Source organism: Palaemon carinicauda, chromosome 41 (assembly GCF_036898095.1).
Source record: "Palaemon carinicauda isolate YSFRI2023 chromosome 41, ASM3689809v2, whole genome shotgun sequence".
Lineage (NCBI taxonomy): Eukaryota > Metazoa > Arthropoda > Malacostraca > Decapoda > Palaemonidae > Palaemon > Palaemon carinicauda.
In genome coordinates, this window is record NC_090765.1 from 59,137,125 (window position 1) to 59,154,624 (window position 17,500).

Consider the following 17,500-nt stretch of genomic DNA (forward strand, 5'->3'; position numbering starts at 1 on the left):
GATTGTTATTGTTCATGCAAATGCTTTTATGTTGAGCAGGCTAACATAAGTCTTTTTATAGTTTATATATGACATATCTGTTTTGACGTTGTTACTGATTTATTGTTAATTTGTTCTCATCATTCATTTATTTCCTTATTTCCTTACCTCACTGGGCTATTTTTCCCTGTTGGAGCCCTTGGGCTTATAACATCTTGCTTTTCCAACTAGGGTTCTAGCTTGGTTAATAATAATAATAATAATAATAATAATAATAATAATAATAATAATGCCAATGATGCCATTTAGACTGTATTTCCGAGTGACTATGAAGCTTCAGAGATTACCCTTCTGGAAGGACGTATTGTCCTTGGCCGTGACCACAGGTCTTCCCCTCTTCGAATTTTCACTCGTCATTATTTACTTTAGAAAGGAGGAATGAAAATAAAGTACAATAATTCTCCGATCTTTTGTTTCTTTCTGTGGGAAACGGCAGAAAAGAGCTAATTCATCTTTCCTGTTTATTATTATTATTATTATTATTATTATTATTATTATTATTATTATTATTATTATTATTACTTGCTAAGCTACAACCCTACTTGGAAAAGCTGAATGCTATAAGCCCGAGGTCTCCAACAGGGAAAATAACCCAGTGAAGATAGGAAATAAGGAAACAAGAATGATTTTTTTTTTTTTATGAAAGACGCATGGAATTTCTGTAATGCATAACATGGAACTGGAATGATTTATAGCCTGGATAATTACCTCCGCTAACGAAGATGGAAGGAGGTTATGTTTTACCCACTGTGTGTTTGTTTGTGAAGAGCATCCTGGTCACAATGTTAATCATAGAATAATGAATCTTGCAGGGATCAACTGTTATTTAAAAAGCTGGAAATGATTAAATTTTGGAAAGGTCAAGGTCTAAGGTAAAGGTCACGGTCAAGCAAAATGTCAAATTCACGTAATCAGCCATGAGTTTGGACATCGTTGTCACAGAGACTTCAAACTTGGTTCATATTTGAGTGTTTGAAAATCCACGCCACTAAATACAAGTTAAGGTCAAAGGTCAAGGTCGAGCAAAAGATCCAGAAATAAGCTGCCGTGGCAGAGGTCTGCGCTCTACTTAGTTAACGTATTTTAACATCAAGTGATTAATTAACTTTGCCGATTTTAGAGTATTTGTCTTGCCCCTTGCTATTTAGATTTGCAGGTGAAGTGCCTGCTCAATTCTTCATTTCTTGATTTTGAAGAACCATTGTAACTAAGAAAGTAATGTTTGTGTGAGAGAAACCGCTATGCTGTTGCTTCAAATATTTACGCTTTGTAACTTGCGAAGCCCCTCACCTTTTTATATATATATATATATAATTTATTTATATATATATATATATATATATATATATATATATATATATATATATATATATATATATATACTTTTTTTTTTAAGAAGTGAGAGGGGGAATTTCTTATATTTTTCAAGAATTATTTTTTTCTTTTTTTACGTCATAATTACGTTATATGCTATGAATACTGGTTAACTTGAAATGTTATACGAATACGGGTTACTTGAACTGTTTTAGAAATACGGGTTACTTGAACTGTTTTAGTAATACGGGTTACTTGAACTGTTTTAGAAATACGGGTTACTTGAACTGTTTTAGAAATACGGGTTACTTGAACTGTTTTAGAAATACGGGTTACTTGAACTGTTTTAGTAATACGGGTTACTTGAACTGTATTTCGTCTGGGTTTTGTACTAGAATTTATTATAAGTTAAATCATGATTTTTTTATTTGGGCATAAACTTCATTTATTTTCCTGTTATAATGAGAATGATTTTGTGAATAAAAATAACTTTGTGTTCAAATTTTTTTTCAATCATAAAGAACCAGGTATGTAATATAGATGATTCATTCAGATCCACATAACCAATGTCAATTTATCTTTAAAGACCTTGCACAGAACAGTATTGATTATAATAAAATGATTTCCTCAAATATTATTTTTAAAAAAATGACGAGAAGTAAGCATGGAATTGATTAGTTGAAATAAAAAAAAAATCTGCGAATTTTGAAGCAAATACATGTACACTTTGTAGTCTGGATACGATGCAAATTATCAGTTTTATGTGACTTTTACATTAGTGAGAATATTAAATCAAGAGTCAATCCTTTTAACCAACCATCCTTCAGATAACTATTATTATTGAATGTTTTATCTCTGGTATCAGTATAATGCCGTTATCGAATGTCAATTTTTATATGAAATAAGTAAGACGGAAAATTAAACCTCTTGATTAAGGGCTTCGTGGTTAAAACAAATATAATCAGTTCATGTAGACAGTTTAGTTCTTACCTCTCTTGAAACGATGACAAGATAAGGCACAAAATTCGTGATAAGAGATTGAAGCATTTCTGATAATGGTTAATTTTTTATCATAATTTATTAGTTTTTACAAAATATTTATTTTTTCTATAGCGAGGCCAAGAAGGTTATCAAAGCCGATATTGAAAACTGCTTATGTGAAAGACTGACTTCAGTCAACTATTGTAGTCTTTTGTTTGCTTTGGAATATCCCCTATATAATAAAGAGCAAGTATCTATCTATACTGTATACATAAATATATATTTCCGGTCACGCTCAGCTCTCCCCGTCCCTGGCGTGCGTACACCAGTTATTAAAAAAATATTCAACTAGAGGGGCACTCAGTAGAACGCAGACCTCTGCCGCAACTGCTTATTTCTCGTCCTATCGCTCGACCCTGACCTTTGACCTTTGACCTTGACCTTCCAAGTTTTAATAATTTCCAGCCTTTTACATAAGAGTTAATCCCTGCAAGTTTCATTACTCTACGATTAAAACTGTGGCCAGGAAGCTTTTCACAAACACACACACACGCACACACAAAAAAAAGAAAAAAAAAAAACAGGGGGGGGTGTAAAACATAACCTCCTTCCAAATTCATTGACGGAGGTAATTATAATTCACAACAAATAAGGACACCACTTATTCGCATCGCGTGCCTCTCCTCCGGAAGCAAAATGCTTCAATTCCATCACATGCTCATCTCCAGGTATCTTACTGGTTTAGCCAGTCTGGCTCTACCGGGTAACCAGACTATATTAATGCCTCGCCTACTTCAGCCGCTCCTTAAACCAGGCGGTCAACAAGGGCGTATTTTGTAAAGCTGGGCCACATGGCCGCGCCTCTAATGAGTTCCGGTTAACAAATCTTGACCCGAAAGGTGACCTCTCTCTCTCTCTCTCTCTCTCTCTCTCTCTCTCTCTCTCTCTCTCTCTCTCTCTCTCTCTCTCTGAGCTATGTATGAAGCATATGTATAGGTTTTTGTGGATGCCTGCTGAGTAAAGCTCGTCTGGGGGAAGTTGATATTTTGGCTCTCAACAAGTCTTATTGCATGAGGTTACTAGCCTCTAATTTTTTTTTTTTTTTTTTACTACACGTAGAGCAGTTTGCTTATTTCCTGATTAATTATTCATTGCCTTTAAATTGGTGCACAGTAATTGGCAATCATGCTATTATTATTATTATTATTATTATTATTATTATTATTATTATTATTATTATTAGCTAAGCTTGATTGATGTTATAATAATCTTACTTTAAAATTTATTTTTCTCGATTTGTATACAATACCAGATAACCAGTTATTCATGAAGGATTTAAGTTTTGTAGGACTCTTAGTGTGCATCCTAGAAGTCCTTCTTAGTCGTGTATCGTGTGCCTTTAATGAACAGATAAACCGAGTGCTAGAGTTCATGAACTTGAGGTTACTAAAGCTTTAAAGGCCGCTCATGAACGGCAGAGGCAATGGACAGTGACATTGCCCAATCAAGCAGGACAATGCCCTAGAGACTGACCATATATACTTATGATCAGCGCCCAAGCCCCATATCCACCTAAGCCAGGACCATGGAGGGCAAGGCAATGGTTGCTGATGACTGAGCAGGTAGAGCTATAAGCTCCCCCAAACTGCCTATCCTTAGCTCATAAGGATGGTGAGGTTGTAGCGACCAAAGGAACTAACGAGTTTGAGCGGTTATTTTCTCCTAAAGCTTTTTGCATTTCCAAGTTCCCGTATTTTTCATTATATTGTCTTCCATTTAAGATTGTGGGTGTGATGGACCTGTGCTTTGAACCCGTTTGGATGACTTTTATTTAGCGATGGTGAAAACAGCTGTAGACCCTTGTGTACCTTTTAACATAAGGCGAATTCTTTTTTCCCATACCATTTTCGTAACAACCTGTATTGCTTGGAAACCTTATAGACAAATTTCCAAGACATTAAACAATTTCATTTAATTTTTAATTGATTTCTTTTTCAAGATTAAATTTTGTTTTTATATACTCGAAAATTATGATTAATTAAAATCAATCATTAAACGTTTATCTAATTTTGAGACGCGTAATGGGCTATAAGTTAAGGGCTTCTATAATCGGGGTGATATTTTCTTGAAAAGTTAATCTATTCTAATCTAATTAGAAAGTTATTTAAATTCATATTTTCATTTAATCCTATAATTCAGTTCATAAAAGAACGAATTAGTCCACAAGATTAACGAGACTTTTTTCGAGTTCAATAAAGCGTAATATGAGTTAGGGCATTAACGAAAATCGGTTGAATTAATGAGATTAATCCCACATAGACGGCGTTGCTCGTTGGTTGACGTTCTTATTTTTACTTTCATTTAATGATTTTATTGATAATTAAGGCATTACGCTCATTAATGTAATTGCATTTAGTACGTGTTTGGGAAAGATGATTGTGGATGTCAATATTATTATTATTATTATTATTATTATTATTATTATTAAAATGTGTTTTGGTCAGAGGTTGTTGTCATATCCAGTATTTATTGAGTGATATCAGTTTATGATATTCTTACTATATATATATATATATATATATATATATATATATATATATATATATATATATATATATATATATATATAGACCTTGCAGTTTATACTGTATATACAGACGATAAATTTTACAATACTATGAACTGTTAGGAAATCTGAATTGGTGGCTACCCTTTTATGATTTGAAAATTTTCATTCATACAATTACGTCCAGGTAAACGAAATGCCACCATTAACTCATTGCCTCTTCAAATGTAGTTACATTATGAACAGGATGAGAGTAAAGGTCGTTACAACAGACGGCCGAATGCTTTCAGTAGAAGCCAGCGTTCCTTGGCATGGGGTAGCTTGAGGAGACAACCCACCTCTCCCCCTTCTCTGTGGGCAGCAGAGCTAGAAAGGAACCCCATGAACGAGGGCTGGTGCGTGGGTTTGAACCTCACCACCTCCGTAGTAGCGGGGCGAGTTTGGTGCGGGTTGTATGGTTTATGTGAGAGCGTACGCTCTCTCACATACCTCATACCTGTTGGCAACTTTGGCAGCAGCTCCTGGTCTTTTGTATTCATTCATGAGGTGTGCGAGGTGACGGTGTGGGATTTCTCGTAATGGATCTCGTTTTGCGTCTGTTCTGGACTTGTGTGTTTTTTTGAGTTAACGTTGGTCAGAAGTGATGGAATTTGGAATGAAATCGTTGTGCTTTTGTTTAAGGTTTCTGAAAATATCTTTGGACTTTGGTTATGATTATTCAAAGATTTAATCATGGGGATATTCCAAAGGGCTAATCACTGGAATATCCCAAAGGTTTAATCACTGGAATATTCCAAATGGTTAATAACTGGAATATTCCAAAAGACTAATCAGTGGAATATCCTAAAGGACTAATGAGTGGAATATTCCAAAGTGCTAATCACTGGAATATCCTAAACGACTAATCTCACTGGAATATTCCGAAAGGTCTAATCTCACCGGAATATTCCAAAGGACTAATCACTGGAATATCCCAAAGGGATAATCCCTGGAATACTCCAAAGGACTAATAACTGGAATATTCTAAAGGACTAATTACTTGAATATTCCGAAGGATTATTTATTGGAATAAATGTTTATTCTGGAACTTAATTAACACTCTTATCAGCAATGTCGTGAAGTGTTGATATTGAAAACAATGTGTTATTCTGTATCAAGTGAACATTGTTAATATATGTGACTTCATTTTAACTTTTAATTGATGAATCACTGGAAAACTTTGTGATTGTATTGCCTTTATAGCTTCGAATTGACCATCGTTAAACTATTGTTTAAGTGGCAAACTTCGATGTGAAATATTCAGTTTCTTTTAAGAATTTTTCACTTTTTTATACCAGGCTTGATTGAAAGTGGGCTCACCATTTAAAAACATTAATTAGTTTTTTTTTTGTAATTCATGAATATTTGAATTTATTGAATTCAGTGTTATGTTCAAAAGATTTGATCTTGAATGGCTATTTTACCTTAAGTTTAACACATTATTTCTCATAGATTTATATATATATATATATATATATATATATATATATATATATATATATATATATTTATATATATATATATATATATATATATATATATATATATACACGTATATATATATATGTATTTTTTATAAATTATGTATAGTTTTATATGTGTATATATATATATATATATATATATATATATATATATATATATATATATATATATATATATATATATATATACAGTATATATATATCGTTTTCAATTCTCTCTCTCTCTCTCTCTCTCTCTCTCTCTCTCTCTCTCTCTCTCTCTCTCTCTCTCTCTCTCAACCACAGTTAAACACTTAGTTCAAGATTTCTCTTAAGTAAATACTCAATGGATTATTGAAAGACGGAATGCAATTCTCAGTATTAAGATTGCAAGATTACTTTCATAATGATTTTGCAGTAACAGATAATTCTCGCTAATTCTGATACATTTAACTCTATTTCATTGGCATTCTTTGGCGTCTAGACGTTAATTTAATTTAACAGCAAATTTTATGTTACTGAAGCTCTTATATTTTTTTTTTCGTAAGAATTTTTTTATCATATTTTAGTTTCCTTTTTCATATTTATATTTAATATTTCATAGAAGGTAAACAATTAAAGGTTTTTCTATATAGAAAAATATACATTGTAGCGAAATATGATTCTCATATTTCATTACCAAATATTGTAATCTATTGGTCAATGATTTATTGATTTCTTTTTATTTTTTATTGATCTAAAAGATATTGATGACTTTTATTTTACCAAAGAAAAATTTCTCCTTACCCTTATTTAAAGAAACCGAATCAGCATGATGTAATTATTCATTGTAGCAATAGTTATTGGACTGTTACATTGCCTCATTATTATTATTATTATTATTATTATTATTTACTTGCTAAGTTACAACCCTACTTGGAAAAGCGGGATGCTATAAGCCAAAGGGCTTCAACAGAGAAAATAGTCCTTTAAGGAAAGGAAATGAGGAAATAAACTACAAGAGAAGTTCAAGAACAATAAAAACTGTAAAACAAATCTTTCAAATATAAACTATAAAAACTTAGAAATTGTATTGTACAGCTTAGAGGGGTCATACAGTTTCATGTCTGATCTCCCTCATAGTTGCCAACTTAGAGAAAGTAGGAATCCTGCTGCACGATTTTTTTTTTTTTTCAACGCCGACTGTTGCCCTTTGAAAGTAAGACCTTAGGTTTTTGGAACGAGAGAATAGGCGCATTATTTTATTTTTCCTTCATATTTATCTGGCGGTTTATGGGGCGTCTCATTATATTCTTAGTGGTTTTTGCATAAACACTTTCCTTTTTTTCATCATCATTATCATCATCATCTCATCGTACGCCTATTGACGAAAAGGGCCTCGTTTGATTTCGCCAGTTGGCTCTATCTTGAGCTTTTAAGTCAATACTTCTCCATTCACCATCTACCACTTCACGCTTCATAGTCCTCAGCCATGTAGGCCTGGGGCTTCCAACTTTTCTAGTGCCTTGTGGAGCCCAGTTGAAATTTTGGTCAACTAATCTCTTTTAATTACCTTTTAATTTAATTTTTTGAAAAATATAAATTTCCTGGCATAGATCAAAATGTTTCTTTTTCTTTTCTTGTTTTTTTTTTTTTTATATCGTTGCATGTAGGTGCAGGTTTTTTATCATATAGAATTTTTTTATTAAATGATTGTTTTCTAATCTTTTGAGTAAGAGAAAGAGATAAAATTAATTCCCAGTATTATTATTATTATTATTATCATTATTATTATTATTATTACTACTACTTGCTAAGCTACAATTCTATTTGGAAAAGCAGGATGCTTTAAACCCAGGGGCTCCAACAGGGAAAATAGCCTAGTGAGGAAAGGAAACAGTAACAACATTAAAATAAACATTTCCTATATAAACTATAAAAAAACTTTAACAAAACAAGAGGAAGAGAAATAAGATAGAATAGTGTGCCCTAATGTATCCTCAAGCAAGAGAACTCTTACCAGTATACAGTATACTAAACAGACTCATGTGAACATTCCATTCAATGAATGAAACCCTTTCCAAAACTGGTATAAAGTCATGGTAGTTCACCACTCTCTGCTTCATTCTTCCGCGCAGATCGTCCTGGGGGTCACGTCCCGCCAATCTGGGTCGTGAGAACGAAGGAGTCAGCCATTACCGATAGTGATTAAAGTCCTTTTCCGGAATTCTTTCTTTTTTTATGACCTAGAAAGTTCCTTGCTCAGGAATACGTGAACTTTGAAATGCCGTGGCATCTCTCTCTCTCTCTCTCTCTCTCTCTCTCTCTCTCTCTCTCTCTCTCTCTCTCTCGTTGGACTTATTAACTTGGTATTTACGTATTATAATTTGGTTATTCTCTATAGTTGCTTTAAAACTCCCAAATGTTAATGGAGTCTCTCTCTCTCTCTCTCTCTCTCTCTCTCTCTCTCTCTCTCTCTCTCGTTGGACTTGATGACATGGTATGTAGTTATTTTAATTTTGTTATTCTCAATGTTTGCTTTAGAATTCCCCAATGTTAATGGAGTCTCTCTCTCTCTCTCTCTCTCTCTCTCTCTCTCTCTCTCTCTCTCTCTCTCTTGTTGGACTTACTGACCTGTATTTACGTATAATTATTTCGGTTATTCTCCAGATTTGCTTTAGAACTCTCAAATGATAATAAGAGTCGATTTAAAGAGTTAGTCCTCATGCAGTACGCACGTTTTAATTTTCGTCTGAATGTCAAAAGGTTTTTTCAAGAAGATATCTGCATAATGTCGGTATTTTAGCAATGAATTTTCATGAAACTGTTATAATTAAACGTATGGTTGTTGCAAGACTTTAATTTGTTGTTCCTTATTACCAATGTGCTAGGCTTGATCAATCCACTCTCGGTTGAATAGTTGCGTAAAATTAAAAAAATGAATCATTCATAAAATATTGTAAAAGCAAATAGGGCCTATATATAATTTGATGTTATACAGATACCACTGGTAACATTTAGGACATGCACAACGCACTGGGCAAACTCAGCTCCTCTCTCTTAACAAAATAATAAAAGAAATTCGTCACTGGAAGTTGGAAGATTGTCTTTGTTTACAACCATTGTTGGGAATTTCAATATCGTGAAATGATTGACTTGTCGACTTCTTGTTGAAGACTTCCATTGAGTTCTCTTGCTTGATGGTACACTCGGGCACAGTATTCTATCTTATTTATCTTCTTGATTATTTTAAATCTTTATGGTTTATATATGAAATATCTATTTTAATGTTGTGACTGTTCTTAAAATGTTTTATTTAATTTCTCATTTCTTTTCCCCACTGGGCTATTTTCTCTCTTGGAGCCCTTGGGCTTATAGCATGCTGCTTTTCCAACTAGCATTGTAGCCTAGCAAGTAATAATAATAATAATAATAATAATAATAATAATAATAATAATAAGGATTACTGAAGACTACTTCTAATTTCTAATTAACTATGATTATGATGAGGAAAATCTACGCAAAATCTCTTGTTCATCTAAAATAAAATATATGTATATAGATTTCATTAGGGCGTGAAGTTATATTTGAAAAATATAATCTTTAGAAGGGAGATGGGTGTATATTTGATTTAATAGTGTACCGGTATTGGCTTTATTCTGTTTGATTCTATACCGGAAAATAGTGTATCTATACCATTATAAGTTATGGTATTAAAAAGGATAATCGAAATGACTAGTATCAACCCTTTTGAACGTCAATTACTAGAACTTGTAAGTATCTGTGGCCTCAAGTTGAGAGATAAAGGTTAAAAGTGTCTGGTTTCAATTCCAGTTTAATCAGAAGAGATGCTCGCCAGAACGTCAGCCGGGCAAGCCCAATTCCCCCCCCCCCCCCACCGTGGTGCCCTACCAGAGCAGTATCCTCCCCAGTAAACAGCTTAAAAATCACGGTCCCCGGCTGGGATCGATCTGCTATCTAACAAATGTTAGGCAAACACGTTACCGCTGAACTAGCCAGCAGGTCAGAATATGGGATTCATCATCCGTAATATATATTTACGCGCACAAGATTTATACGCATAAAAATGTTTTATAAAGTTGATATAATATATTGCAAACAGTTTCTTTCAAAATCTCGTCTTCAGAAATTCAATTTAGCTCATTGGCAATCGGCGCATTGCTTCCTTAATAATTGAACATTCCTGTGCTGTATGAGGAAAAGCTGAATATGGTCAACATTCAACAATTAAGTGTTATAGAGGAGCATTTCTGTTTTGATTCCTCCAAGGTTATCTATTGGTCAGAATCCGGAAAAATATTAGAAGCGTGTGAAACTAATTCAGGGAATGTAGGACTTGTTATAAGGATTGGATATCCTTCTGGTCAGAGAGAGAGAGAGAGAGAGAGAGAGAGAGAGAGATAGAGAGAGAGAGAGAGAGAGAGATAGAGAGAGATGGTTTTTGTATCAAGGTTTTCATATACTACTTTTCTTGTTGAAATTCCCTCCCCCCCCAAAAAAAAAAACTTCATTGTTTTTGTGTGCTTGGACAAGGTTTTTTTTATAAGGATGATTAGTTCTAATTCTGACAGTGTTATCTTGAGCAGATAAAAGCAATTAATTTTTCTGTTTACATCTGCTCTACTGGTTGACATCGTAGATGTGGCTCCTAATATATATTGCTTTATATTCTCTTATCTTATCTTTTTATTTTATTTTATTCTCTTATCTTGGTCCAACTTCTGAGGCCACTTGCTAGTTGGTAACGTTATTTTAATCGATAATGGTAAAGAAAATAGAGAATAAGAGACATTATTAGGAAATTATTTACAGTAGCCAAATGTCTGTGGCGTTATTCTAAAAAGAAATGTTTTGGGTGGTCATACAGGTGTATTTCAATCTAAACCCATAAACTTCAAAAGTTAAAGGAATGGGTAGTAAATCGTGTCTGTTTGGGTACGTAATAACGGTAAAATCAAATATTATACATGTGTTAACTATCATGGATAGTGTTTGAATACTTTTCATTTGAATTCCCATCTCTTTTGTATCAGAAGGTACTTTTTTAGCATAACAAATAACAAAGGTCTCAGTAATTAACAGAACAAGAGTACTTTCAGTTCTTAAAGCTAGATCAGTAGAAGCAGACGAAGCATCCCATAAATTTTTGGTCTTCGCAATCCGTAAGATAGATTAGTTCACTAAACTTTTAACGACTCCACAAGGCACTAGAAAAGTTGGAAGACCCAGGCCTAAATGGTTGAGGACTATGAAGCTTTAAAGTAGATGATAAAGGTTAAAGGTGTTGGTTTCAGCTCCAGTTTTATCAGAATAGATGCTCACCAGAATGTCAGCCGGGCAAGCCCAACCACTACAGTGGCCTTCCCAGTTAACAGCTTAAATTCACGGTCCTAGGTGGGGATCGATCTGCTGCCATGCGAATGCTAGGCGAACACGTCACCACTGTACTAGCCAGGAGGAGTATTAAATTGAAAGCTCAAGATAGAGATGGCTAGCGAAATCTAACCGAGGCCCTTTGCGTCAATAGGCGTAGGACATGATGATGATATATATATATATATATATATATATATATATATATATATATATGATTAATTTTGCACATTTAGACGTGTTTCATATTCAAATAAGCCATATATATATTTTTTGATACATTAATGCCTTGATTCTCTTACTGACCTCGGTGATTTCGCCTGGGGCTCTGATCCCGCAGTCGGTAAGAGATTCTAGACATTAATGTATCAAAATATATGGTTTATTTGAATATATACACACACACACACATATATATATATATATATATATATATATATATGTGTGTGGTCTTTTTTGCACGATATACCTTAATGTTTGGAATGTGAAGGCAGGGGAACCAGCCGGTTTTTTCTTAGACCGTGGCGCTTGACGAGTTTGGTGACGGTGTGTCCACTATCCTTGTTCTTTCTTTTCCGTTTGTGGAATGTAAAGGAACGCACCTAGATTTTTTGTTTGTTTTGGTTTTACTATCTTAGCTGTCAGTTGCATATTATTATTATTATAGTTATTATTAATTGCTAAGCTACAGCCCCAGTTGGAAAAGCAGGATGCTATAAGCCCTAGGGCTCTAACAGGGAAAGTAGCCCAGTGAGGGAAGGAATAAAATAAGCTACAAGAGAGGTAATTAGCAATTAAAATAAAAATAAGAACAGTAACAACATTAAGATAAATCCTACATATATTAACTATAAAATCTTTAAAAACCATGAGGAAGAGAAATAAGATAGAATAGTGTTACTTATGCTTATGATAAAACACTAGAAGCTTCAATGTTTTTATAACTCCATGGTATTTTGAATATCATCTCTAGTACAGTAAGTGAGGAGAGTAAATATGTTTTCTTGGGGTCTGATTTATAGAGATCATAATTGTTTCACAGTATCTGTGGTCCTCCTTTTCCAAAAAAAAAATTCTTGATGAAGAATAGTTTCTCTCTCTCTCTCTCTCTCTCTCTCTCTCTCTCTCTCTCTCTCTCTCTCTCTCTCTCTCTCTCTCTCTCTCCTGTGCTTATGTAAATATTTTTGTTTACCAGCTATGAAATGGAAGGTTCCTCCGATTTATTCTTTGGTGGTGATCTCATGACCATTCAAATTCTTATCTCCATCCATGCGTCATCAGATTAAAATTACACCTAGAAAGATATGCGTTTCGGCAGTCTTATCCTCAACAGTTAGAAAAAAGTTAACAGTGATAACAGATGAGAGTCCAAGTGTCATCGTTACCTTTGAATATCACTCCATATAACAACCAACCTTTGCCAGAACGTAAGAAAGACCATATTCCTTTCTTGCAGACGTCTTGTCACCCTGTGAGATTGCGAGGAGTCGATTCAACAGCTAAGCTGTTTTTATTTCTCTGGGTTATGGTACACATACTGATAAAAGTCCTATCATTGGGTGGGAATTTTAGATAAGGAGAGGTTTCAACTGGGCACCGATATGATCTTCCATTGCATTAATGTGAGAATCGTCAGTGTGCTACATCCAATGTGAGTTGCCCGTCGCGTTTTGTCCGTTTGTGGACTGCACCACTCCTGGTTGTTAATTACAAGAAATTTTTTATTATTAAGATACCGTCGGTATTCTTCATATTGCTCGGTTTGTGTGGTTTGATTTTGCTAATAGAATTTCCAAAAACGTGAAAGACTGAAGAATCTAAATATTCGCAAGTTTATTTGATTGAGTTTGATCTAATAATGTCTTCTCACAACTAGTTTGTTAGATAGGATTCTTATTAGAGAATTAGTAAACTCTTTCACTATTTTGTTTCCAGTTGGAGTCTACTGGGGTGTGCAAATTGAGGCAATCGGTTGTCACTGAATTTATTTGTTTACATTAAATTACTCCAAATGTTCTTTTGTCCAAAAAGTTTACGTTTCCTTTGTATAAACATAATATTGAATCGTTATTCCATGTCTTGCGACATGTGCTCTAATTTGAATTTTATATTTTTAATGTTACAGGAGATAAGTAACCAAATATTTTGGTGCTTTGTGGACTTTTACATGAAGGGTGTGAGAAATTTCAGAGCCTGTAAAGCATGGCAATTGCTCATGAGATTGATGCAGGCCATCCTGTGAATTCTGAGATTTTGTGACATTGCTTAGTAGACGGTAATATCGGTAGTCGTACTTAGACTCCTTAACTAATGGCAAAACGGGTGTTAACAACATCCAATCTTATAGTTTAAAGGTCGTCTATTGTACAAACGTGTGTTTAGTGTTTTGATTAGCCAAGGCTTAACCATATAGTAACCTCTTCATAATCTAGTGTCTAAAACTTTAAAGACGGTGATACTTTGTGAATAGAAATACTGAGTGATTAAGTCTGCAAGATCCTAAATAAAACAACATGGATACCCGCGTGTTCAATCCTCAGTCTCCTGACAAGATTTTTGTGAAGGAATTACAGTGTGAGCTTCAATATTGTGCTTCAGGGAGTTCTGAGATCCGACCATTGGGGAATCCAAGATGTGCCAATCGAAGGCCAAGGCCCAACCAAAGAGCCCGATCTGACAGGAGGTGTTTCATGGGGATGTGGAGGAAAGCTCCTTCGGTTGAAAATGACAATCAAAAACATCTTCTGACATTGTCCAAGTCATTGATGCAGAAAAACATCAAATGGCTTAGCCAGGAGGATTTGTCTATCAGTGATAATGGAAGTGAAAAGAATGACAATTTGTCAACGTCAAGATATCCAAAATGCCCTTGGCAGGGATCTATCCCAGATGATGCTTCAGCGACGCTCTCCCAACAGGATGGTTGTGGGGTGCCTCCCCTCAATTACTTAAAAGCTGAAGAGGAATCTCAAAGTGGATTAGATTGTCTTTCATTGGATTCAGCTAGTCCCTACTCTTATTCATCTTCTCCCAGAAGTTTTAAGTATCAACCATCGTCTCATCATGATTCTTCTGGTACCCTTACTCCTGGGTCAGATGTTATCTCAAGTCCTGAGGCTTCCAGCGACAAAAGTTTCTCTTCCATGGTTTCATCCCCTTCGAATACTTCAGAGACTATCATCTCATCCCCATCATTTACCATTTGCAGAGAAGCTTCTGTGGAAGGGCTATTCATAGAGCAGACTCCTCAGAATTCATTCTGTAGTACGGAGGAGGAATCTGTATGTACTGACTCCCACCAAAGTCCTTTTCGCCGTCAGGTGTTCACTTCACTCATAACACGACAATCTGCTATGGTGAGAAAAGTCAGCCAGCAGACCTGTAGGATCATGGAAACACTAAAGACTGTGGCGGCCGTCAGTGATCCAGACTTAGAGGCTGAATTAGTTGAACATGTCCAAAGGGCAAATAGTTACTCTGCTGGTTCGACCAATAGCATACAGTTGGACAAGATGGTAGAAACATCATGTCTTGTACAGGGTAACGAAACATTATGCCAGGAGGAGTTGTACCAAGGACTCGAAGCTGAAAACGATCATGGGATTATTATATCACTAACTCCATCACCCGAGGTGATAGAAGCCGATTCTTCTAAGATGAAAGAGGACAATGTTATGGGATCTGTACCTCGTGAGCGTTCTTGTTTCCGATTCTTGTCTATGAGTGACTCTGGAGTGGAGTGGGAGAGTGATGACGAGGGAAGATCGCTCTCAAGAGGTTCTTCAACATCTAGTGAGGATGGGATGACAGCCATCACAGAAGAACAAGAATGTAAGTAATTATTATTTTCTTTTATTGGCAGTATTTCTCTCGTTGTGGTACAGCGGGCTTCATTAATTCTGGTACACTTCACGGAAAGCTGAGGGGACGTCTGGCTGCTGTACATTAAAACAAGTAACTTTTGGCAACACTGCCAACAAAACAAATTTTCTGAGCATGGAAGCACGTGATGAGATGCATTTTTTATTAATTTTACAAAGTACTGTATAATAAAATATGGTCTTTTGCTTGATACCACTTCGGAAAAAGAATAAAAATTATTTTGATCACACTTTTACAAGCTCAGCTGATCGACATCCTAGCTTCCCATGTGGTGTACCAGAATTAATGAAGCAAACTGTACATTATAGCTATTCCTGATTAGAATAGAAATAACAATATTTCAGTGAACGAGTAATATTTCTTTACAAATCTCTAAAATCTATCAGTAATATCGGAAGAAAGTGTTTTCTTCTTGATAAGTTCTTTGGTATCAGCAAGATTTTACCCTGTTTGGATGATTTGTTGATTTCGTGTCTCAGAAATCATGTAACAGGTAAGCATGATTGAAACATTATGTTTATCGTTCGTTGCTGTCAAATCTCCCTGAAAAGCAGATTTTTATTTGGTTATCATATTTCAGATAAGACATGGTGGTAGGTGTTTACAAAGACAGAACTTTCATGAAGATAACACTTTTTTTTCTTTTGTCATTTTTAATTGATAACAAGCACGTACTGTAATTCATGGCTGATAAACTGGAGAGCTTAGTTGTTTTAAGATTTTTGTTAAAACTTGGAGCACTAGAAGGTTGTGTTTCTTCACGAAACCTAATGTTTGAAGTGTTTTATAGATAAAACTGCTGTAGAGTGCATCTTTCAAATTAAAAAAGTAAATTCAAAATGTCATACCATGATGTTTCTTATCTCTTTATAATCTTTATTTTTTTCTTTAATTAAACCAAGGAAAAAGACAAGTTTTCCATTCATAAGGATTACAGTATATCGTGTTGATTCAGTGTTAATGCTGAGTGTTCCTATTGTTTAAATTGCGATTTTCAAGATGAAAAAGCAAATTCAAGCTATCTCCATATGTAAGTGGTTTAGGATTTATGAAACAAATAATCTCCCTCTCACAGAAGTTTTTTTTTTTTTTTATGATTCATTGTTCGATGGTTAAGCCATACCTGTGAAAGTTATATGCTTGATGGGAAAGGGCCCTTTCATCATAATTATTTTACCATTATCTTAAGGTTTTCAATGTGAAAGCTTATTACGCTTCTGAATGGAGTTTTTTTTATCGTTGTGACTTTCCCTTTGCTGGGCAATACGTCTTTGATGAAAATTATTACATGAAACCTGGTCTGAAAGATAAAGGGTTAATTATTATTTGTTTTAATTATAAAGATAAGCTTTAGCTTTTTAATTACGTAGTCGATCATTTCAAGTTATAGATTAAGTGTCATTATCACATTACAAAAGGTTTTAATAGTAATATCGGTTCCTCGTGAAGAGAAGAGAATAAGTGTTAATTCGTTACTATTATCATTATTGTTGTTTTTGTTATTATTATTATTATTATTATTATTATTACTGTTGTTATTGTTATTATAATTATTATTACTGTTGTTATTGTTATTATAATTATTATTACCATTGTTATTATTATTATTATTATTACTATTATTATTATTATTATTATTATTATTGGCTTGTAATTTCAAGCTGTAAAAATCTCAAAACTTTACAATTGTGATGAATGACACTTCTTGAGGAGATGTTCCTCCGCATGAATCATTGAGGAAGGTGAAAATGTGTTGCTTTTTTTGTATTGCAATAACCAATTGGTGGGAGTTTTCCCCCCTGATCAGGGCCGCCAAGGTAGCTAGAGATAATCATCTGATACC

At 34.2% G+C, this 17,500-nt stretch overlaps 1 protein-coding gene across 6 annotated transcripts in view; it reads left to right on the forward strand.

Moving 5' to 3' along the window:
* The window catches only part of milt (trafficking kinesin-binding protein milt), a 393,019-nt gene that overhangs the window by 282,613 nt on the left and 92,906 nt on the right, over nt 1–17,500 (forward strand). The window contains exons 1-2 of one of the 6 annotated variants that reach the window (XM_068364785.1): nt 13,305–13,426; nt 13,901–15,606. The exons of the other annotated variants lie outside the window; for them this stretch is intronic. Coding sequence (XP_068220886.1) covers nt 14,289–15,606 — 1,318 coding nt within the window. The 5' untranslated portion in view covers nt 13,305–13,426; nt 13,901–14,288. Of the gene's footprint in view, nt 1–13,304; nt 13,427–13,900; nt 15,607–17,500 lie in introns of those variants that run through there. 6 annotated transcript variants of the gene reach the window in all.